Source organism: Engraulis encrasicolus, chromosome 14 (genome assembly GCF_034702125.1).
Source record: "Engraulis encrasicolus isolate BLACKSEA-1 chromosome 14, IST_EnEncr_1.0, whole genome shotgun sequence".
Taxonomy (NCBI): domain Eukaryota; kingdom Metazoa; phylum Chordata; class Actinopteri; order Clupeiformes; family Engraulidae; genus Engraulis; species Engraulis encrasicolus.
In genome coordinates this window covers 14,277,287-14,300,123 of record NC_085870.1, presented here as the reverse complement: position 1 = coordinate 14,300,123, position 22,837 = coordinate 14,277,287, and the positions used below count along the sequence as shown (strand labels likewise).

At 42.5% G+C, this 22,837-nt stretch overlaps 3 protein-coding genes across 3 annotated transcripts in view; 2 read left to right on the top strand and 1 right to left on the bottom strand.

The window, feature by feature from the left end:
• The window catches only part of LOC134462123 (sodium- and chloride-dependent GABA transporter 2-like), a 325,830-nt gene that overhangs the window by 190,831 nt on the left and 112,162 nt on the right, over positions 1-22,837 (top strand). The gene's annotated exons all lie outside the window — the stretch shown is intronic.
• On the top strand, positions 56-8,036 carry LOC134462116 (fibronectin type III domain-containing protein 11-like). Its single transcript, XM_063214994.1, has 4 exons — positions 56-152; positions 2,713-3,099; positions 5,161-5,394; positions 7,518-8,036. Exons 2-4 carry the CDS (start codon positions 2,737-2,739, stop codon positions 7,911-7,913), a joined length of 993 nt encoding a protein of 330 aa, XP_063071064.1. The 5' UTR covers positions 56-152; positions 2,713-2,736; the 3' UTR covers positions 7,914-8,036.
• si:dkey-78k11.9 (P2Y purinoceptor 1) lies at positions 14,196-15,573 on the bottom strand. The gene has a single exon (XM_063216359.1). The coding sequence runs from the start codon at positions 15,522-15,524 to the stop codon at positions 14,475-14,477; it is 1,050 nt and encodes a 349-aa protein (XP_063072429.1). The 5' UTR covers positions 15,525-15,573; the 3' UTR covers positions 14,196-14,474.

Sequence of the window (22,837 nt, the reverse complement as noted above, 5' to 3'; positions counted from 1 at the left end):
TCTCTGGTCTGATTTCCCCCCTGAAAATGTATGGAGTTCGAGAAGAGAGACTCGGAGCAGGCGCGCGTCACAATGCCCCCGACTGCGTCTCCCCTGTAGCTATGCGACATCAATAATAACTTTTTGATCAACATATCCCTTCAAAAAAACAGGTGAGTAGGCCAATGTTTTCTGTACTTTGAGAACTGCAATTTCGCACCCGTTGGGCTATCGTCAGGTCCAAATTTTATATAGCTGGGCCTAGTGCTGAAATTGCAATGATCAGACACGGGCAGAGCAAACCATTTTCGTTTTACCTATAGCCTATTGGCCACATGACAATACGTTTATGTAATCTATAACACCTAGCCTAATATTGCCGTCCATTGTTCTTTGGGCGTTACCTGCCAGGGGGTGTGTGTTGGTTTCAGGGCCATGGCCGTGGAAAGCTAAGGTCAATGTTGGTTCGTGGTTTAATGATTAAACACGGTCATCAAGTCTAGGCTTCGTTAAATATGGCATATTATTTCTATTTGCGTTTTATCACCGTTGTTGGATTTTATTGATCTTTGGCATAGGCCTAGGACTAGGTGCTGTCTATCACCTCAAGCACAAGAAGAGCCATTCAAAACAAGTTTCATCGCACTTGACCCACAACACCTGAGGTGGTTGACAAGCTTCCTTCTGTGCTTTCAAAGTGGAACAGGCTGCGTGCGCAGTTTGTTTCATTCAACAACTGTTTGGCATGTCATCTGAATTTTGTCAAAGTTGACTTGAGACCTTATCATTGGAGCATTATCATTGTTATTATCTTAATTATGTATTTATTTTTCAATTGAGCTAGTCTATTATTAGGCCTAGGCCTACATATTTTTTACCCTTCGGGTGAAAGATCAATATGTTCTGTCAATCTCACCCTGAATAAAGGATGATGATGATTGTGGTGATGATATCAGTAGCCTACTATAGGCTAATTTCTTGAATTAGATGCAGCTTTGCAGTGCAGGCCTTGCCATCTGTAAACTTCTGCTCAATTTTAACATGCTTATGGTTTTAAAAAAAAACTAGTTCAAATGAGGTAGGCTATAAACGAGCCGTTGTAGCCAACTTAATTTTGTATCAGAGGGCCTGGCTTTGGGTTCCATTGACATGGTGTTAACTGGCAAAGTTTTGCCTGAGCAATCAATGAATGGAGGTATGATTGTGATGTAATTTTGATATATTTCAATGGTAGTAGGCTACTTGCTGAGTAGACATTTCTCCATTCATTTCATTACATTACATTGCATTTTTTGGCAGATGTCTTTTAACCAAAGTGACTTACAATCAAGGACATAATCATTAGCCAATATCACTAGCAAAGTGCACAGGAAATATCCAGAGCAATAAGTGCGGAGGTTGAGTTGGGATTTTAACACTTTTTTAAAAAATGGTTCACTATTACAGTGGATCCACCACATTAGGTACAGTGTAATAACCAGTGCAACAATATTTAATACCATGTAATAATGTAGTGTTGGTACTGTTGGTGGGGATGGAAACTAGGGTAAAAGCTGGGAGGGGGATATGTAAACATGAATGTATCCCTGTGTTTACTTTTTATCTCTATTTATTTTTATTTTTTTTATGTAAACTATGGAATGGATGTAACCTAGTTATTTATTGCAGGGTGAAGGTGTGGTTGGTTGTAGGACGGTGTGTGTGTGTGTGTGTGTGTGTGTGTATGTGTGTGTGAGGGGGGGGTACGGAGCTGTGTGTGTGTGTGTGTGAGTGTGTGTATGGGGGGGGGGGTGCACTGAGTGTGTGTGTGTGTGTGTGTGGGGGGTGGGATGGTATGGACTGGATGGGGCAGGGGCAGTGGGTTAGGACATCCAGTGCTTCTGAGCATGTAGGCCTACACTGTTTTTCTTCTATTTGTTTTACTGTTGTTTGTTTTTCTGTGTTGGTGTCATGTGTCCTATGTGTTCTATGTGTTCCTTATGATGCTGCAACCTCCCTGTCTCCAAAGCAAATTTCTCCTTCGTGGAGACTAATAAAGAAACCTAACCTAACCTAACACCAGTGAAACACCAATTTTGTACTACATCTAGGGTACATGGTATTACACTGGTATTACATGGGATAATCTGGGAGATTGTTCCACCACTGAGGAACAATGACCAAGAACGGTCTTGATTGAGAGCACCTAGAGCTGCATGCGGCAGGGCGAGGTTTGTGTTGGAGGAGCGTAGTTTTCTTCTAGGAACGTAAGGCCTTAGTATGTCCTTCAGGTAAGCTAGAGCTATTCCTGACATGGTTTTGTGGGCAAGGCTCAAGGCAATGGGTCCTTTTGGCTTGAGTGAATACCAAACATGCCGCCGCATTCTGGACCATCTGCAGTGGTTTTTTGTTTCGTTTGTCTTTTTCGACTTTATTGATAGGACAGTATGAGAGGTGAACAGGAAGCGATTGGGGAAAGAGATGGGGAGGGGTCGGCAAATTACCTGGGCCGGAATCGAATCTGGGTTGCCAGCGTAGCAGCCCAGTGACCTACTGTTAGAGGCCAGCATGGCCCTGCAGTGGTTTTAATGCACAAGCAGGTAGACCTGCCAGGAGGGAGTTTCAGTTGTAGGTCCATAGACCTACAGTGCTGCAAAGCCAACAAGGATGAAATGAAGAGTATCCATGTGACTGGCTGTTTTTTCCAGACTCACTCACTTGCAACTAATATTTTTTTCCCCTCACCTTGTGCAGGCTCTAAAATTGACCAAAGAAAAGATGTCGATGTCAGGAACAGAAGCCACCACCGCACCTTGCCAGTCCACAAGGACCAGCCCTGGGACCAGCTCCGACTCGCTGGAGCCCCACAGAGCCGAGCCCGAGGTGGGCCATGCGGAGCGCGTGCAGGCCTGCATGGAGGTGGGCTTCTTGCTGCAGCGAGCCCTGAGCTCTGACCTGGCGCCCTCCGCCATGCACAGCAACCGCGTGCGCCTGGAGACCCTGCGGCGCTGCTCTTACTACCTGGAGGTGATCCGCATGGACCTGCCCCTGGGGGAGCACAACTACATGACCAACTCCACCGTCCTGCACCTCATCGACCCCTGGAAGCTGCAGCGCATGAAGAAGCTGGCCAACAGCCAGGTACGCTGCAGCTGGGAGCAGAGCAAGTGGTTCCTTACTAACGCCCCATGACCTCATCATAAGCATTGTGAACCCACCCCCCAACAGCATGATGTTAAAGATTATGCTCCCCCCAACAGCATGATGTTAAAGATTATATGCATGAACGGATGACGCGCATGACGTGTGCCATATGCGTTACGCCCTTTTTTGGCGGGAAAACATTGGGGGGAAAGCCAGTGCAAGTCAATTGGTCGTGTTGGGAAAGAAAAAACAAGAGACAAAGACCTGTAGACTAGCGTTGTTCACGCTCAACATGCCGAATATGTGTTGTGTTGCTGGCTGCTCAAATAATATAATAATAATATAAATAATACGTTAATGAGACATTCGGTTTTTTTTCCCCCAAAAAGGGGCGTAGCGCACATTCACGAGCAAAGTACCTGGATAGCCGTTTATGCGTATGCCCCCCCCCCCCCAACAGCATGATTTTAAAGATTATGAAAACGGCACAGTCTAATAATACTAATAGACCTACTAATAAGTCTCTGTATTCTATTATTAATGATGCTGTATGAGTATTAGTGTTGCACCGATACCGATACCAGTATCGGTGGATCGGTGGATCGGCACTAAAATGGTGGTATCGGTATCGGCGAGTACCAACAAATAGGGCACCGATACCATTTACAGGTGCTTGTATGACACTTAAACAGCCTTGAAATTAGTTATTTCATAGAGGTATTTAAAAAGTATAAAACGTTTTGCTGGATTCACTTTGTATTAGTCTTTTTCCTGTTTCACAAAGGTAGGCAGTATACATTTCAAATAGGGTGCTATCGGTATCGGTATGGTATCGGTATCGGGTATGGGTATCGGGGCCAAAAAATGGTATCGGTGCAACACTAATGATTATTATACAACTGTCCAGAATGATGTGAGCGTTTCCATTCACTTTGAATGAGCTCTCCCAACACCCCCCATTTGTATCCCACCCTGACCAATAGAAACAAGTTGTATCCCTCCTCCCCTACATGCCTGGCTGAAGTGCTCTTGAGCAAGGCATCTAACCTCACATTGCACCAGGGACTTCAACCAATGCCTTTTTTTTATAACTGTAAGTCACTTTGGCTAGATGTTGCCAGCTACCTGTACTGTAATGTGAGGTAGAGTGCAATAGTAATTACTGTATTAAGATGGAAAATAAGGTGTACACATAATAGGTCTATACAATGCTCAAAATTCAACATCACCATTGACGCATAGCTGTATACTAACAGTCACTCAGGGGCCTCATCACAGAGACTTCCTGTGTGAAATCATATCTTATCTTACAACAGGAGGCATTTACTGAACTGTAGTAAAGTAAAGGTAAATTCATGGCTTAAGTACAACACTAGCACACAATATTAAATAGCTGTTACACCACTCCATTGTACCTAATGAGGTAGACAGACTGTGGTGTTACTGAAAAACACTAAAAACCTAACAAGAACCCACTACAAACTTGATCCAATCAGTGCAGAGTCAGCTGATATCGTAAGACAAGTACACTGGTCTACTGGTTACTCAGATAAGTTATCTGTGTTGGAAGGAAACTGTGTTTCTCTCTCAACTGTGTGTCTTTACTTTTGACACATCTGGGGTGCATTTCTCGAAAGCGTAGTTGATTGCCGTTAGCAACTTTTGTAGTTGGCAATGGGAAATTGCATTGCAACCATCAAAGACGCTAGCGTAGTCAGCAACTATGGTTTCGAGAAATGCACCCCTGGGCATTTAGGAGTTTTGGTATTACAGAAGGTTTTAAATTAGGATGAGCAGTTAGGATGTTTTTTTTGTTCTGTGGCTCTGACCCAGGCAGAGAGAGTAGAGAGAGAGAGGTTCCATTGGCCCATTGTTTCCGGGTTCTATTATTGGGGGGGGGGGGAATCCCCCTTTAGGCAGACCTAAGGACTGTTCTATTCAATGCTAGGAGCATTATGACACGCTCCTTTAGGCAGACCGGAACCTGGTCACGTTAGGTGCCCATAGAAACCTATTATGTTGGCATATCTCTATATACTTAAAGAATCTCTGCCCCAGGTGAAGATCCAGCTGTGCCTGCTGGAGGAGCTGCATGAGCAGCTGTTGAAGGAGCAGCAGGGCCTGGACACGGCGCTGGAGTGCTGCGACCTGCCCATGCTCATGGTGGAGGGCGAGTCCATACGCCAGCGCCTCACCGCCGCGCTGCAGACCAAGGCCGACTTCGACGCCATGGTGCTGCCGGGCAGGCTTCACTCCAAGCATCAACTTATCTCCGACATGGGCCGAGCCAAGGTGATTAGGAGCTTTTTTTAAGCTTCCCTTTTTTTAAGCAACTAGGGATGCACCAACACCACTTTTTTGAAAACCTTAATGAGTACATGAAGGGCTTCCGCACACCGGCTCCGACAAAGTGCTGAGCACTGCTCAGCTAAAATTCGATTCCATTGTTTTCAATAGAACCACGCACACTGGCGCCGACGTCCGCGGACATTCGCCGATGTCGGATAGCAATTAGAGACAAGTTCTATTTTGTCGGCACCGCCCGTTAACTATCAATGCAATGTTCGGGTGAAATTGGGTTTGGAGGTCCGAATTATGTCGGAAGCGAAAGTGCGCCGCACTTTGTCGGAGCCAGTGTGCGGCTGGCCTAATGTGTGTACTTGCCGATACCGAGTACCGATACCTTTTACCACCAAAATACAATGAAAATAAATGCATGGCCTTATTTTTTTCCACCTGTGATATTTTTATTGTCCATTTCCATGTAGATTTAAATGTTAGTAAATGTATGAGGTGGCACTTTTTTCCATGCTGCTTTCAAGTCCACAGAACGTGACAAGATTTTGCATTGTTTTGTGTAAGAGCAGTAATCGGTCCTGGTATCAGCAAGTGCTTGACGAGTACGAGTATAATGAGCAGTATCGGGTGCCGATACCGATACCAGTATCGGTATCGGTCCATCCCTATAAGCGACCCAGGCACTTGCCCTTGCACAAAAGTTCCATTGTTCCATCCCTACCCTATCTCCCTCTCTCAGCTATGTGCGAATGCTGTTCATTGACTACAGCTCCGCTTTTAACACCATTCCCCCTATCAAGCTGGCCACTAAGCTGTACAACCTCGGCTTCAGTCCCCATGTCTGCAGATGGATACTGGACTTCCTCAGTGACAGACCTCAGTCTGTACGCATGGGAAAACATCTTTCAAGACCCATCACCCTAAATACAGGCGCGCCGCAGGGATGTGTGTTGAGCCCTTTTTTGTACTCCCTCTTCACTCATGACTGTGATCCTAAGCACAGCACAAACACCATCATTAAATTTGCTGACGACACAACCGTGATTGGCCTGATCTCTGACAACAACGAGACGGCCTACAGAGAGGAGGTGGAGCAGCTGGCACGCTGGAGCCAAGACAACAACCTGGCCCTGAACTCCAAGAAAACGAAGGAGGTGATCCTGGACTTCAGGCGGTGTGGCCAGGGCAACCACTACCACCAACCCATCAACATCGGAGGGGAGCCAGTGGAGGTTGTACAGAGCTTCAGATTCCTGGGTGTGCACATCAGCGAGGACTTGTCATGGAGCGCCAACACCTCTGCAATGGCTAAAAAGGGATCCCAAAGGCTATATTTCCTTCGCACTCTAAAGAAGGCCCAGCTACCACGAGATCTGCTCACTAACTTCTACAGGTGTACAATTGAATCAGTAATTACATACAGCATTACATCCTGGTACACCAGCTGCACACACGACAACAAGAAGATGTTACAGCGCATCATTAAAACAGCAGAGAGAATCATTGGATGCCAACTACCCACACTTGAGGAGATCCACCATACACGCTGCACAAACAGAGCATTAAACATCCTTAAAGATCACACACACCCTGGTCACAGGCTCTTCACCATGCTACCATCTGGCAGGCGCTTTAGGACTCTGCGTGCCCGCACTACAAGAATGAAGGACAGCTTTTACCCTACTGCCATTAGACTCTTGAACTCAATTCGTCACCTGCCCCCCCTCAATACTTCAGGACTATCGATACTGTGAGATGCACATGGATTTTTATGGATTTTATTTATTTATTGTTAATATATCTTTTATTTTGTGGGCATTTGTGGGTTGCTACTAAACATAATCTCGCTATATTTATATAGTGACAATAAAGTCTACTCTACTCTACTACTCTACTCTACTCTACTCTACTCTCTCATTTGTTTGCTTCATGTCTCCGGCTTCACAATCTTGTCCAAAGCACTAACAAAAGAGTAAACTCCCCGTTGTCTCTTGTACACAGTTGTGCTGTATTGTCATTGCTATATTGTCATATCTTGTAGCCAAATACCTGCGGCAGTAGAATGACATAAATCATCCATCCATCCATCCATTCATTCATTCCTCCATCCGTTCCAGGTGCCACAGGTGCGCCTGGCGCTGGTGCTGAAGATGCCGGTGCACTTCGACAAGGCGCACTCCTTCGCCACGGCCAACGCGGCCACGCTCTACTGGCATGTGGCGGGCAGCGAGGCGGGCCCCGACCCCCTGGAGCAGTTCGAGTTGCGCTACAAGCTGCTGCAGCCCACCTGCGCGGCCGAGGGCTCCGAGGTGGGCGTGCTCACCTGCGCCGCCTGCAGCGCCCAGGTGGAGGGCCTGAGGCCCGACCGCTGCTACGAGTTCAGCATCAAGAGGGTGGACTCCTGCTGCCTGGTCTATGGGGCCTGGATCGACTGCATCATCCTCCGCACCGTCTCCGCCTCCTGTGCCGGCAGCAACGGGTACGACAAGCGGAGGAGGATGTTCCAATGGTGATGGAGATTTTACAGACAGAGACACCTATATACCGTATATCTTTTTATACAAAAGAGACAGATATATATATATCTTTTATACAGATTTATGAAAATGAAATAAATTTCTATACATTTTCAATAACACAGGTCTGCCGTGTCTGTTGACTGTACAGTGCATACGTTCATATTGTGCTTCTGCCTTTGGTAGATCCATTCTTTCAGTGTTTTCTGCCCAGACCAGACAGACATCAAATTCAAAATGACATCCAAAGTAGTTGCTCACAAACATTTCTAGAGCACCAAATACTTAGCGAGTGCATGTAAGAACCATTATCTTCATGTTTTTTAGGGAGAACATTGAGTTCAAACAAGTAGATGTGTGCACACACATCTCACTATTGGCCAGGTACTGGACTATTTAAGTGAATCCAGTAAAAGGAGAAAAAAAAGTCTCAGCTCACTTTGGTTACACTTTACTTAACGTGTCATTTACTGAATGTGACATTCATAGCAGCTGTTATACACTTTGCATGAAGGATTCATGACTGTTTCATAAGACATTCATACCAAACCTTTCATAAGCATGGAAGACAAAAGGACAGCAACTTGTCAAAATAAAAGTTTGACAGTTGCAAAGCAGCATTGCTACTTTTGTTCTGAACCTGTCCTGACTGCAACCAATTTGGGTGTATGATTTACTCCAGTGCAGAATATGGTCAAGCAAATATTTTTCATTTAAATGTTTTGTCCCTGGCACTGAAGTAAATCCAGTAGGGGTTAGAGGATTTAATGGCATGCAGAAGTAGCATGCCAAAGGAAGGCTATGTTTTAGGTTGGTGGACACACACAATTGATCAATCCACAAACTTGCCTTGAAATGCTTCTTGTAGCGCTCCCAAAACAACTTCTGCTTTGAGTGCCTGTGCCCTCTCACCTTATCATTTCTCATGCCATTGCTAAGCCCTCCCACTTAGGAGTCATTTCTCTTTCCCCTTCAGCTAATCAGTATCCTTTATGGCATGGATTTGGCTCTGGTCTATACTATTAAAAAATATAATTATCTTGCTTATTTGAATACCTTTTTTAGCATAGGGCAATAATGTATCTGGCTTTCTCTCTCTCTGTAGTTATTTATTTATTTATCTATTTATTTATTTATTTTTATAGAGATATTTTATGGCCTTTTTGTGCCTTTATTGACTACAGTAGAGATTGACAGGAACTCAGTGGGACGGAGAGATGGGGGTAGGGTTTGAACATGACCCAGGCCGGACTCAAACCTGGGTCCCCATGGGCAAACAAGCCCAAGTGGGGGGCTTAGCGCGCTGTGCCACAGCGCCCCCTAAATGGAGTAACACTTTTAGAAAGAGGAACTTTAACAGCGACACTATTAGTGACAATTACCTTGTTTTTGTTTCATGTTGTTTTATTTTGTCCTTGGTACCATCATAGCATGTTTTGTTGTTATATATTTTAATATCATTATTATTACTTCTAATCATCCTTAAAAATTAACACCAAGTCCAGGGACTACAGATAATAATCAGCCTTGAGGTTATAAACTGGCTTAATTGTATGTTTGTGCACTATCTCTGTCAAATAAACCTTAAACTAAATTAGACCTATCAGCACTATGTGTTGCATTGTGGTCTTGTTATTCAACACTTATTGATACTTAGTAGACCTCTCTGACCAAAGTGTCTTATGTTTGGCAGAATCCTAAACTGTTTGTACAGTGTCTTTTCATCCTCTCACATATCCACGTTGTCAGCACAAAGTTGACAAAGTCGACCTGTTTTGCTTCTTACTTATTCAACAACAAGTTTTGTTTGCTTTTTTTTTTTTTTTAAACTTTATTTTTATTGACGTACCACTTCAAATAAAAAAACATTTACATACATGTTTATTCTTCATACAATGGGTAGCTTAATATACTTAATCTACGTACATGTATACAAATATATTATATTAAAGTAAAATAAAACAGATGATTTTTTTAAACAAAAATAAGTTTTGTATGCTTTTTACAAGCGGCTTAACTTTTTTATATGCCAGTAATCACCAAAATCACCACTCTATCTATTTGACTGTACTATTCGACATCTGAAGAATGTTTAGATTCGCCTTTCCATTAGAGATGAATGCTCATGTCAAAGCAGAGACCTGTATACACTAAACATGAGAATGGTTGTTTATTTGACTTCTGCAAATAAATATTTGTCCAGATGTCCATGTCTGCTGCATTACCTCAGTTTGAATGCAGCCAATCAAAATTCAGAAAGCGGTGCGGTGTGTACACACAGCTGTAGGAAAGACACGCACATCCGTCTCAAAAAGATTGGGTGCAGGACTAGCAAAATCACATGAAAACTGAAAATAAAGTCCGCCACACCAAACTCCCGTTTCTCTTATTTAAATGTGATGTTTCGGGCAGCGTGTCTGATGAAGGGCATGCTGCCCGAAACGTCACATTAAAGGGACACTGTGTGAGATTTTTAGTTATTTATTTCCAGAATTCATGCTGCCCATTCACTAATGTTACCTTTTTCATGAATACTTACCACCAGCATCAAATTCTAAGTATTCATTATGACTGGAAAAATTGCACTTTTCATACATGAAAAGGGGGAGCTTCTCCATGGTCCGCCATTTTGAATTTCCAAAAATAGCCATTTTTAGCTGCAAAAATGACTGTACTTGGATCTTACTAGAAAAAATATTTGTTTATTACTGAGTAAACTTTCATGTAAATATCAAATTTGGCAATAGGCAGCCCAGTGTCAATGAGCAGCATAGTTGCAGTACCTTTTTGACCATTTCCTGCACAGTGTCCCTTTAAAGTAAGAGAAACGGGAGCCTGGTGTCACTGACTTTATTTTCAGTTTTCATGTACAATCACAGCTCACATCCTGTCTTCAAACAGCTCCCCACACTCACACACTAAAACATTTCCTGTAGAAAAAAACATGTTTTGTACGAAGAAAAGAAAAATGTGCTTGCAGCAAAACCACACTCCAATCTTTAACTGTGAGATTTACTTTTAACTCAAGGTTCAGTTGGTGTTGACCAAAGGTGTGAAGGTGCTTTAACCAAGACAGTATCCCAGAGGATATATAAAAAACAACAACCTTGGCATGGTCTTGCCATACCCTCACTATAATTTCAAATTGACTTAAGTGCACAGATGGCAAGGGCGGGCAGAATTAGTATGAATCAAATAACTGATTATACACAGTATAATATTTAAACCCTCACCTGGGAAACTCCCATTGCCATTGTGGCACAGCACTCCACAGCACACGGTCCTCATTGCACACAATGAAATTGCATTGCAAACAAGCAGTGCTCGTTACAAACCTGACACCCTTACCACTTACCAATGACTGCCCTTGCAGTATCAATTCAATACTGAGACAGTTAATTTACTATTTTCTATAGGGTATTTGGCCCCGGAATTCTAAATGTACGTATAACGTACATGACATTTTTTAATGTGTACACATTCTTTCTGAGAAGGTTAACTCAGAAAGGGTTGAAACGGTATGTAATACCTTTACTCCTGATCTACACAAAGCACACATAAAGGTTGAAGCATGTGCTGATGGAACATAGACCGTGGCGGAACTATTGCACACCGGGCCTCAGGGCAAAACACTGATAGGGCCCCCCATACAGCCTACCAAGGTCACAATAGGGTCCCTACTATCAATACGGGAGGGCCCTGCATGGCCCAGGGGCAAATGCCCTGCTCGCCCCTCCTATTGCTCCGCTCCTGAACATAGACTACAGACAAACCACATGGCTCACGGGACCGCTGTAGCTACAGCTACTGCTCACACTTCTGTCAGCGATGGCTGCTTTGTTTTTTTAGGTCACACGTACTGTAAAGCAATGTCTGTCTGCTTTCATTTTCATGATGCAGTCACATACAGTAGCGTACGTGTGTGTGTGCATGTGTGTGTGTGTGCATTACCGCCCAGGTGTGTGTGTGTGTGTGTGTGTGTGTGTGTGTGTGTTGGGGGGGGGGGTGTAAATTAAAGTCTTAAACTGTGTATGGTGTCATCCCCAGTGTGAGAGTAGAGAGAACACCTCAGATACCACGACGAGAGTGTACATGCGGTCAGTCTAGCCTCGTGCAGAGCATGAGGTATAAACACATTCAGTCTGTGAATGTATGAACCTTTTCATGAAGCCAACACACACACACACACACACACACACACACACACACACACACACACACACACACACACACACACACACACACACACACACACACACACACACACACATTCACACGCACCTGTGGTAATGCACTATGTGACTGCACCTTCCCCTGCAAAATAACTGTCTCGGCTGCAAAAGAACTGTCAGAACTGTCTGGTAATGCACTATGTGACTGCACCTTCCCCTGCAAAAGAACTGTCTGCAACATCCAACACTCACAAGTCAAGTCAGTCAATACACCCATGTTACTACTGCCCCTCATGGAAAAGACACGCACACACACACACACACACACGCACACACACACACACACACACACACACACACACACACACACACACACACACACACACACACACACACACACACACGCACACACACACGCACACACACACACAACCTATCGAACTGCTCCATGTGACTGCACCTCACCTGCACTCTCAGATCTCCACTACCAAAAACTGCTTGCACTACCAGTGGTGTAGTCTACGTAGAACGCAGGTATACGCAGTATACCCGCTTCAAAATTTCAGGGATTTCAGTATACCCACCTAAAATTGATTGATCCATTATTTAGAATAGCACAAACATATACAGCATACCCACCCCAAAAATGCTCAAATATACAACTACATATATACTGTAACTACACCACTGTGCACTACGTGACTTTGCACCTCGAACTATGCTGATAAAATGCTGCTACTTGACCACTGGACTACAATGGACTATGCTGGACTGCAGTGCAGCATAGCCTTGACTTATTTTTGTATTTTACTAGTATTATTGTTGTTGTTATAACTATATCTTCTATTCTGTTCCCCTTATATGTTAAATGTTCAATGTTAAATTGTTATTTATTACTCTATCACTTATTGTTAGTGGTTTATCACTGGTCCATCACTGTCACTCACCAATGTTAAAATGCTCAGTTATTATTGATTACTTAATCACTTTACTGTTATTGCCCCATCACTGTTACTGGTCCTGTCTTGCACTTTGATGTCAGTCTGTAAATGTCAGTCCTGTGTATGTGTATGTCCTTACATGGTATAGAGAGAGAAGCGTAATTTCATTTTCCTTGTATGACCTGTGCATATGAAGAAAGTGACAATAAAAGCTGACTTGACACCTGCGTGCTTACACGCGAAGACAACGGGCAGTATGCTGTGATGTGGGAGGATGTTTTTCCAGACACTTCATGATAATGGAATGTGTGTAATGTAGGTTTGTAGGCACTTCATGATGCATGTAGGTATAAAGTGAAAGCGAAAGCCCAACTGGGAAACTCCAACTCCCATTGTCACACAGTACACAAAACGAAATTGCAATTATGCCTCACCCATGCAAGAGGGCAGCCCCCAATAGTGCCGGAAAGGGAGCCCTGCGGCGGGACGGTATCATGCTCATGGTACCTCAGTCATGGAGGAGAATGGGGGAGAGCATTGGTTAATTACTCCCCCCAAACACCTGGCGGGTCGGGAGTTGAACCGGCAACCTTTGGGCTGCAAGTCTGATGCCCTAACCGCTTACCCATGACTGCCCACAGTTATGCACTTTATGATAGCATTTTACTGTATGTCTGCACTGTCACAACTTGGTGCTATATATTCTGTGATGCCAGGCATCTTGTATGTCCAAGAATTATTTTCCCCTAGACAGAATGAAGTAGTCTTGAAGCAGTCACTGGCTCTGGTGACACATGTATGGGGGCTTTTGGTCATATTTAGAGATCAAATACGGTTTACACGGGTATAAACGATTCTTTCAACAGTATAAACAATGGTCAATGAAGTCATAGCTGCTGAATCATAGTCTCAGCACAGATGTTTGCTAGATTGCTAAGAAAGGACTGAAAGTCTGAAAATGGTGGCAATTGATTCTACATAAACAATGCCTTTCCCGGGCCAAAAATAGTACATCATTAGGTGTCTAGCTGTAGCCCCACTGTTGGTTTTGGTCAAATACCACATATTTTGACCAAAAGTAAAAACTTGACCATATGTAAATGGGAACATCATCTTTTTCCTTCAAGTGGAGTAATTAATGGAATAACATCCAAAACATAGTCAGAGGTCTCCTTTATTAACTTCCAGTTTTGACATGTTTATGGCTAGATGTACTATACAATATGTTACAAAAATCACTATGTGCAAATACATTTGGCTGCTTATCAAAAAATCCAGGGGCAGCACAATCACAAGCAATACTGAAAAAAACCTGTAACAGATGGACCTGCTTACATCCGAGTAAGTGCGTTTTTCACGTCATTACTGAGCATGGTGAATAGGCCTATTTAACATCACAACAAATACATTACATGTTAAAATACAAGAAATGCAAATACAAAATGTCACTGTTGTAAGATTTTCAGCTCAGCCTCCGTATGTATAGTGGAGTCCATGTATTGTGGTGATTTGCGGTACGCGACAACCCCAGTGATCTGTGCCAAGGACCGTCGAGTTCGTTTGCTGAGACTGTGGAGACGCATCAGAAATTCGTCGTTGCCCACCAAGTATATGATTGGATTGATGGCACTGTTCAAACAGGCAAGTCCTCGGCTCACTTGATAGGCTATATAAATGTCATCAAAAATTGGGTGACAAGTTCCCTCCATTTTCAATATCCTCGTTGACAAATTAAGATTCCTTAAAATGTGGTAAGGGAGAAAACAGACCGAAAAAAGCACCGTTAAAAAGAGAATCAACTTAAGACTCCTCTGCTTCAAAAGGGTGTTGATATTCGCCTTCGTCATGAGCACATATGCCACGTGCCCGTAGCAAACAATAATGACAAGCAGAGGAATGAGAAATCCAGCCACAGTCCACCCAATGCTGTAAGGCAGGTAGTCCTTGATGAAGTTGTTGCCAGTGCTATCAAAGCAGGCCAGTGAGGAGTTTGGCGGCGATTTCTCAAAGAACATATCAGGTAGAATTTGCATGACAACCAAGGTCCAAACAATTGCACTTATGGTCACAGAAAGTCGCGTATTCACAATTGTTTTGATTTTCATTGGGTACACGATTCCAATATACCTGTACACACATATACAGGTCAAAAAACCAATACTGCCGTAAAGGTTGAGATTGAAGCAAAATCGTGTGACTTTGCAAAACACAGTTCCAAACTGCCAGGTGCTGTCGGCTGCATAATAACTAATCAGGAACGGCAGTGTAGAAACATATAATAGATCCGCGATTCCCAGATTCAGAATGAAATACTTAATGTCTCCAAGTGTCCTCCAGCGTCTGCACATCGATTTCAGTCCAAAGACGTTTGCGAAAAATCCAATTACGCACACCAGCACATAAACTGTGGGTAAGAAAACGTGCGTAAAGTCCAAATCTATCCGCTCACAAAAAGAGTTGTTCTTAGTTGTGTTGCCTTCGTGTCTAGAGCTCATTTTTTTGTCGTTTGCTATGTTCTTATGAATTGAACATTACACTGTTTTCTCGTGCTCACTTTCGAATTGCGCAGCTCGGTGCATGTGAATAAATATGCAGCCAAGTCATAATCGTTACGCCCACTTCCTTCGCATTTGGTATTGCACTCAGCACATCAGAGGTGTAGGCTACAGCAGTCAACTCCTCCAATAGAGACCAACTCAGACTTTTTAAAGGCCAAAACGATAACTTGATAGTTGTAAATGTAATTTAAATATAGGCTACAGTAGAATATACACATATCCTAGGCCTATAGGGGTAGGCTACTTAACAGACCGGTCAAAAAAAAGCTGTCTAAACCTAGTAAACCCTATTTTTTATTATTATGCCAGCTTATAAGGTAAGCCCTATACAGAATAATAGCCCATCACAGTAATTACAACATGTGTTTCTAGTTGGTTAACCAGGCAAAATTTCAGTAGGAGATGCTATACTAGATAACAACACATGCCCTACCAATGAATACAGAACAACATGCATGTCTTCAGACCTAAAACATAATTGATTTCGCCTGTGTAGTCTGTCAAAATAAAACCAACAATAGAATTTATGTGAATGTCTATCCAGCACTAACGTCTAAAGAATTTGCACATCCATGTTCAGCCTTGGAGTCTGAACTCATTAGGCTACACGCAGCGAGAATTACAAACACATGTATAACCCTTTTGATGTATTATGAACAGACATGTGCAGACAGATCTTTTTACTACATTTACAATTTCTTACATAAAATACTTCAGGATACCCTTCTCCGTTTACTTCTCTGATTCCAGCCTTGCTGAAGCTCCCTCAGATCATCACCTGTTCAATGCTTAATTTCACAGCAAGTGTTTGTAGACCTCTACATTTCTCTCTCTAACCATTAGATGATCAGGTGCTAGATTGGATGTTAAATTTGGTGATGGTCTGAGGGCGCTTGTATGTTATATGTATCATATATATGTATCATATGTTATATGTCAATGCTATATGTCATATATTGTCTGTATCTTATAGAATGAGACATTTTTCTCGAACATACCTGTAGTAAAATCTGAAAAACTGATCATTTCAAAGTGGTCTCTTAATTTTTTCGCAGCTGTATCACATGCGATCTTCACCAGGTCCCCTGCACAGTAAACAATGGGCTGTCAGTATTTCAGAGTAAGCTTTACCTGTTTACACGTATGTGGATATTTCTGAAAACCCATTGATTTTGGCCTCACATTTACACGTAAACTAAATAGAATGTGTATTTCAGAACATATTCATACATGTAACCAGCCCCTGATACTATAAACCCAGATAGGCCTACTATTTGCAACACTTTGAAGAGTCAAATTACTCTGGAATGGAGTCAGCACATCTGTGTAAAATTCTGCAACAGTATACTTTTAACTCTACTGATCTGAATATTTACACAATACTGAGTAGAATTAAAACTATTTTTGAGTGGGATGTAATGTTATCTAAAACAACATTTCAATTCGCTCGTTCTATTAACCCAGGTTTATTTTGACCGTGTGAAAAGATTGAGAATTTGCACAAAGTAGCCTTTCCACTGATAATCAGGGCAATAATCAGATGTGTCTCATACTCTCGCAGCACCTTGACTAACAAGTAGGAAACACTGCAGGAAACCCTGACTATGACATGGCTGAAGTAATCTAAAGTGCATCTCCAAAATAAAAATGTTTCCCCATCTGATGCATACCGTCTAGGTTGCTGCCATACCATACTTTACGTCAAGTCAGTCAATCTGTCAATCAGGTCTTTCTGGAAAAAATTAACACCATGCATATGTCATCAGAATGCGTGGTCTGATTGAAGGCATTGACCACATACTTTGTGTCTCAATGCATAGCTGCAACAATTAGTCTCTATTACTAAAGCCACGCTACTGGAAGTTACGACAAGAAGAGAAGGAGGGAAAAAAACAATGTTTGTATCAAGGCGTTCAGTCTGTATTTCTGCCTCTGCTGTAACAATTCTATTGGGTGTGAATTGAACGTTGCTGGAGCGTTGAATTGTGAACAGATCAGTGAGAATGCTTTCTACATTATGAAAATGACCACAACTACTGTATTCATAGTAAATAGAACGCTACAATTTATTTTGCAAGCCACTACAAGGGCTTCAGATGGTCAGTGTATTCGGTCCACAGCTACTGTCCATTTAAACCTGACCCTGACCCTAACCTAAATCCTACATTTTCATTAGGCCAAAAAAGTTAGAAATGTGTACATGTATTTGTAGAGTCATTCAAAATCAGGATGTCTGAAGCATTGATTTTGAATGTCTCTATAAGCAAAGCCAACGCACCACCACACAACAATAGCCACCTTGAAAGGCGCAGGCCCTCCCTTTGATTACATTTATTTGTAGAAAATTGTACTTGGTGTCAATGTCCCTTGTGGACTTTTTCCTAGATTCTTGGAACTTGTGGGCTAATGAAAACGTAGGCAATGTACTGTACAATGAGACCAGGTAGTCCTAATAACAATGAAAGCGAGCGACATTAAGCTGCTGTACACGGTAGTTCAGGTAGGTCTACAAGAGGTCAGTAGTGTAGTCTGCAGTAGTGTTCGGACATGACTGTGAGGAATTTTACACTGACTTGTCACAGAGCACATGTATTGGGAAACAACACTTCTCAACAAAAAAGTGTGTTGGCAACTCAGGGCACTCTCTTCTTCAGTTTTTGAGTCCTTTTTTATTTTTGCCACACACACCGGTGTTAGGTAGTCGGTACATGTGACAAAAATAAAAAAAGGACTTAATAGCAGAGTTGCCTCGGTACTCTCCTTTTATTTCATAGTTAAGCTGCCCCTTTCCCTTGAAGAACATTTGCGCTAACAATTTGTTTGAGACGGAAGGCAGCGCTCTCCCATATCTCTCTTTAATTGATTGATCAAAAATTATGGGTTTGCCCAACCAAATGATTTTAAGGCATCCAAACAAACAGGACTAACTAAAGCTTACAAGCCAGGAGTGCATTTCTCGAAAGAGAAGTTGTTAGCCTGCTAGAAACTTAGGTAGTTGCCAATGGGGAAAAGTATTGAAAACAACAAAGTAGGTAATTTAGTTAGCAACTATGCTTTCGAGAAACGCACCCCTGTAAGCTAAATATCTGAACAAGACTACATACTGTACTGTACTTTCAATAAACAGCATATCAACCACCTCCTATTCAATTTAGAGATTGTATCTTCAATGACAAGCTCGTTGGCTCAATGCCTTTACTGCTCAAGGGAATCCCAACAATCTGCCATTTACAGAAAATGTCTGAAAATAAGTGTTGGCGGACAGGTCTGTCTGTTGTGATTAAGTCTGAGTCACTTCCAGTTTCAGTCTGACAGCTGCAACTGTGTTTTCAACTTCACAAGTAATGGATTCCAGAGGTAATATACAGTAAGTAGGAAGACACACACTCACACACCCTTTTACTGCAGAAATGGGATGGAACAGGGCCTTGTTCAAAGCCTTCCTCTGCTCTCACCCACCCACACACAAGCATAGGCATGAAAACGCTTGCGTACACACAGCCCGAGCTACGCACAGAGAGAGAGAGAAAGAGAGAGAGAGAGAGAAGGAGGGAGAGATTCATCGATTGTATTGGTTGATGATGTTCTGCCGTGGATTCCCCACTGCTGCAGAGGTGTCAGAAATGGAAGTAAAAAGAAAAGCAAAACCCCTGTTAATTTCCTCATAAAACAGGTGACGTCACCGAGCAATCCAGATTCACACCCTTGCTGTCAATCTTTGATGCCATTTGACAAGGAAGCAGCAATGTACAACACCAAAGGCATAGCTGTCATGTCACAGTGTACCGGTCTTACGATCTGCTTTTTCGTTTTCGGTGACACTTTATTTTAAGGGGTCACTGTTACAGTGTGTCTACCTGTACATTAGGTACAGTTGAATAACTGGTGTAACGGCTATGTAATATGACTACTACTCATGCCTACTTCATGTACTATCATGTACTACTTAAGTAATATCATGAACTGTGCTGTTGCACATCATGAGTTTACAGTATTTCTACTTTTCACACGTCTGCACATGGTAGTGGTCAGAGGTGCAGCTTCAATAGCTTGGTTTACATTTGTAAATAGCCTTCCTAGTTTTTTGTTGCTGTGACAACTGTAGTAAGAGACAAAGTATTCCTAACAGTTTCACGGCTGAAAAGACCCGCTGTAGTGTTGTACAAGGCATGGTTTATAGCTGAAAGGACCTGTTGGTTGACAGCTGTGATAAGTAAAACTTAACAGTCTGTGGAGATTTTAATTCATGTAAGCCATCGTCATCAAGCTACAAAAACAAGTCCAGTTGGCCACATCTTATCTTAGCTGTTATGGCTACGGAGAGCTGTAGAAGGCTGGTGTGCATGGTTCCACACAGTGGCCATACACATATGATAGCTTTAAATCTAGACTCAAGACAAAGCTGTTCTCAGATGCTTTCCCCTAGCTTAAATTGCATATCATTCTTTTTTTATTATTATTATTATTTTTATGTTTATTTAATTTAATTTTATTATTATTTTTATCTTAATGTTTTAAATGTTTTTTGACTCTAATTCATTTCCGTCTTTCTTCCCTGTTTCCTTTCATTTACATTTGTTAACTTTGTGAAGCACATTGAGTTGCACCTGTGTATGAAATGCGCTATATAAATAAACTTGCCTTGCCTTGCCTTACACAGACAGCAGCAGGATATCCACTGCCACCTGCGCTACACAGTAAAAAATGCAGTGTGTTATTCAACTCTTGGAGAGTTCTATTAGCCTGATTATCATCGACGTTCAAATCTCTTTGAGACCTGGTCTGACCAAGAGCATAACAATGAACATTTCCCAAACAGCATGGTTGACCTGCCTCCCCTTGGTTTGCTTATGGTTGTTTGCTTCCAGACAAAGTGAAAGGAGTTCCCGTATTTTCGGGAACTCAGAAAGTACTTGCATTGCTCTTGACCTGACTAGTTGCAACGCCGAAGGTGTTGCATCACTAGGAGGTTGCGGCCTGGCTAGAGTTCTATGGGACCAAATACAGTTGATGTCAGTGGCATGCACAGACATTTTGGGGGGGGCAGGTGCTGAAGGGGGGGTTGGAGGCAGGGCCGCTGACAGCTTTGGCCGGGCCCAGGACAAAGTCATCTGAAAGGGCCCCCCTGCCAATTCATACAATGTAATGAGGACCCAATTCTGGGCCCTCTCTCTCCCTGGGGCCGGCACAACTGTCCCCTTTGCCCCCTCGTCCCTATCTATCTGTGCACACCTATAGTTGATGTTGAATGGACTCTCAGGTGTTGAATTGACACGGCAACATTTGTAGTGTACTCAGCTGTGTGACCACACCCAAATATCAGCTCATAATATTGAAAGAAAGCATGAGTCACATATCTGAAGATCATTGATTCAACTGTTAAGCAAGTAGGTGGTGATCGGTTTAAAACAATCTGGCTAGCCTCTTCTGTGTCTCAAATGTATAGGCCTCAATTGAAACCCCTGAACCTCTGATATCTGTCATGATACTTGTTATATGGTCAAGACTTCCGATACCAGATGCAACAAAAGCAATTGCATCCATAATATTATGGATCCGAAATCATGCTTGATTTTTGGTACAGTGTTCGTTTCCTTTACGTTTTTTTGCAGATTGTGCGAGAAATGAGAATACTGTTTGTGTGCATTACCAGAAAGCTCTACTGTGGCATCACCTGACCTTAAAACATTTTAAAAGTGTTGTGCTTTGGTTGTGTTCTTCACACATCATGTGTTTGTTCCATTTTACAGCTTTAAATATCTCCCATTATGTACTTAAACTTCAAGTGTGCCAATACTGTTGGGTGGTGGTGTGGTATGTGAACTACACACAGTTCATGTGTCATAACACTACATGATCTTATGCAGGGCCGGTTTTTAGCATAGGCCGGCTAGGCGGTCGCCTAGAGCGCCATGTGAAGAAGGGGCGCCGAAATGGCGCTCTCCTATGCGTAATTTTGCGATATGAAGTTTTTTTATGAAGTCGCAATCAACAAAGAGTGGCGAAAGCGCTCCTCACGGCAAAGCGCCCCTCAGCCAATAGTAATATCTCTTCCAACTGTCTCTGGGAAGTCTGTGAACCAATAAACAGACAGTTCTGAGAAAGGGGGCGGGACGAGTGACAGCGTGCGGTCTATTTTGAATTTGGAGACTCACTCGAGAGACAGAGGGGGCAAGCGCAAACAGTAGTGCTGCTCTGCTGGATGGAGATTATTATGTTCTCATTAAACCACTCATTGCATGATGCAGGAGTTTCAGAGGGTGTTTTGGAACTATGTGATTTAATCAGCAACCGTTTGTGATTATGGAAAGCCTAATAGTTATGAGGTTACTATTTGGAATTAGAGAGAAAAAGAGCTTTGTTTTTGATCAGAGAAATCGCTAGTTAGCATGCTAACAGTAGCCAATATGCCAAGCAATGGAATCCAGTAAAGTAGCTGTTAGTAGCCTACTCACTACTCACTAACACCCACCTGATATCATAATACTTGCTTAGGTTGACAAGCAATGTAAAGTAAGACTGGTGCAATGTTTAAAACAATTTTAGCTGCCATATCTCCTTCCATCCACATGAATTACCTGCTTGTTGTAAGCTTAAAAAAACATTAATTTCCAGACCAGAATGACATAGCCTACATTAATCATGTAACAGAACCATGCACAGCAGACAAGTGAGGCTATTTACTATATTTTGTATATTATGAAATTCAATAGCGTGACAGCTCTTCTCCCTTTCTCTCACCCTGTCCCTCCAAACACATAGATAGCCCCCTTCTCATTCTCCTACTCACAAATGCACCACTATTTCCAGTCCAGAAATGAAATTGGTTTGGAAAACAGCACAAATGTGTAGCTTATTAAAATTGTTATGCTGCCATGCTTTGTGATGCTGTAGATAGTGTAGATCAATGCAGACCTCCTTGGTAGGCTTATTGTCTACACATGCATTTTACATGCAAATGTACTGTATCACTCTCCTGGCATTTCAATTTCACGTTACAATTCAAACACATTGATAACCTCCCTCTCATCTGGGGTTGGGGGCCCCACCACCATCACATCCAACACATCACACAGTGAAGCTACTTTCATGCGACTCAATCTGATGTGTTGGTCGCCTGTCAAAAAGAACCACAAATCCATTTGATGAAAAACGGTTATTGTTCTTGATACTATTTAGTTAAGCTTCCTAAGGATATTAGTCTTGTGTTCTGTGAGGTATAAGAAAGTTTTTTTTTTATTTCAAAGGTA

What these genes read in the sequence shown, in the direction of transcription:
- LOC134462116 (XM_063214994.1), top strand. Translation starts at nt 2,737, where the DNA reads ATGTCGATGTCAGGAACAGAAGCCACCACCGCACCTTGCCAGTCCACA. An exon ending in AGAAGCTGGCCAACAGCCAG is followed by an intron (nt 3,100 to 5,160) that starts GTACGCTGCAGC and finishes TCTCTGCCCCAG; the next exon opens with GTGAAGATCCAGCTGTGCCT. An exon ending in CCGACATGGGCCGAGCCAAG is followed by an intron (nt 5,395 to 7,517) that starts GTGATTAGGAGC and finishes CATCCGTTCCAG; the next exon opens with GTGCCACAGGTGCGCCTGGC.
- si:dkey-78k11.9 (XM_063216359.1), bottom strand. Translation starts at nt 15,524, where the DNA reads ATGAGCTCTAGACACGAAGGCAACACAACTAAGAACAACTCTTTTTGT.